At 47.0% G+C, this 2035-nt stretch overlaps 1 protein-coding gene across 1 annotated transcript; it reads left to right on the top strand.

The window, feature by feature from the left end:
- Positions 1-720: 720 nt before the first annotated feature.
- PPTG_06319 (hypothetical protein) lies at positions 721-1580 on the top strand (the record flags this gene model as incomplete). Its single annotated transcript, XM_008900220.1, has 3 exons — positions 721-879; positions 1034-1488; positions 1562-1580. 3 exons carry the CDS (start codon positions 721-723, stop codon positions 1578-1580), a joined length of 633 nt encoding a protein of 210 aa, XP_008898468.1.
- Between the last annotated feature and the right edge of the window lie 455 nt (positions 1581-2035).

The raw sequence follows: 2035 nt of genomic DNA, 5'->3' as shown, positions 1-2035 counted from the left end.
GAATGTCACGAAAGTTGGGAGGCCTTCAAGGAGTATCTAGTAGTGTGCCAGGAGGATACGCATCAGCTCTTTCGTCTTTGAAGCTCGACGTCGGTAGCACGCCGTAATGCTGAAATCCAGGGCCAAGCAGGGGCCGGTGCCAACGGTGGGGGGACGTCGGGTTCGCTTATCCCGGAAGATTTCATTTTAAGCAAAGTACATCGGTACCCACGGCTGGTGCCGAAAATGCCGCAGTTTTGGGCAGCGCAAGAGCTACTTTGGCAAGTCGACGGAGTGTAAAGCTGGCATCAAGGCCGCCGTGACGTGGAACAAAGAAGAACGGAAGTTTATGGTCTGTGTTACAGGATCCAGCACAAGCCATAACCATCGCGTCGACCGAACTGTTTACGAGAATCATCCGTCAGTGCGTCGTGTTGAGGACCCTGTACTTTTTGCATTTGTCGATGTGATGCAGTCCTCCGGTTCAATATCCAAGCGCATCATGCAATTTCTTCGCGAAAAGACAGGTAAAAACCCATGTTTCACAACTGTGATTGCTACCCATTTTGACATCGAATGTAATCTGAATTATAGGTCAAAATGTGACTCTTCGTGATGTTCACAATATGGCTGCAAGAATGAGAGAAGAGCGCCGTGGTAGGGATACTGTCGAACAACGTCTTGAGACTCTTCTACGAAGATTTTGCGGGCGGCGAGGAAACCGATCTTCTGTGTTTGTTGATGATGAGTCCCTGGCGCAAACAATCACGTTGCAGACGCGCCAAATGCGGAGATGGTTCAAAGCTTTTCCCCGAGGTACTCCTCGTGGATGCGACGCACAACACAAACGACTCGAGGTACAAGCTCTTCTCGTTTATGGTACATGACGTATACGGACATGTAAGTACTGATACCTTTTGGTAATTAGAAGTACTTATAGTACATACGAGTATATTTGAAGCTACCTGAACGCTGACGCTTCTACTTATCGTATTATGTGCATGATTAGGGACAATACGTGCAGCACAGTCTAATGGAAAATGAGAGTACTTAGTGCTTGGCGGATGCCATCGAGGCGTTCAAGCTCTCGAATCCGTCTTGGGAGCAGATACGCGTGATTGTAATCGACAGAGATATGGGCGAGCTGAGTCTGTTGGAGACGCATTTTCCGCATGTCAAAGTTATCCTCCGCCACTTCCATCTTAAGAAGTACATTCGCTCTGAAATGAAAAAGAGCAAGTACGGTGGACCGAGCAGCTTCGACATGGACCAAGTTGAAGACGCTGTGGACATGTTGAGAATGGCTCCAACGATCGAAGATTACACAAAGTACCTTAAGTATCTGTATTTCCTATTGGACACCACACATTTAGATTCAAACGACAAGATTCCAGAGCTTAAGCATCCATTCCTCCAGTACTTCATGAAAAATTGGGACCAGCAGAAGGAGCGTTGGGCTCTATATGCTCGTTCAGACGTGCCACACTTGGGCAATCATACTAACAGTTGGTAAGTGTGTAACTGGGCCAATTTGATGCTGTTTGGTTTACTAACTGTCTCGGTGCACGTGCTAGACTGGAAGCTTCCAGGGACCAAATTAAGGAGAACTTGAAACCAGAAATGCCACTTCATGAATGTGTGGACACGCTGATTTTTTGCAAGCGGTGGCTGAAATGGAATACAGCAAAAAGATGACTGCCGTTGGGTACATGCGCTATCACGGTAACTGGAGCAACTATCGCATGAGATGAGCACCCACGCTTATCGTCAGATTGAGCAGCAGTATTGGTTGCAAAGAATCGTGCAACTCAGTACGAGGTGAACGAAGTCACGTCAAACATTTACGCTGTGTCAAATGGCAGTGATGGAAACGCTTTCCATCTCGATACGTCGGTGCATGCTATCGTTCGATATATGTTGTACCGTTCAGGCTATTGACAGTGTTTATTTTCATGTTTTCCATCCAAAAATACCGATGTTCGGTGTGTTTTCATGCGTACCATGCTCTTACCATGTCGACCCATTATGTACTGGAGGCTAACTACGGGAAAAGCGC

Source organism: Phytophthora parasitica, assembly GCF_000247585.1.
Source record: "Phytophthora parasitica INRA-310 unplaced genomic scaffold supercont2.9, whole genome shotgun sequence".
NCBI classification, from domain to species: Eukaryota; Oomycota; class Peronosporomycetes; order Peronosporales; family Peronosporaceae; genus Phytophthora; species Phytophthora nicotianae.
This window is presented reverse-complemented; position numbering and strand designations above follow the sequence as displayed.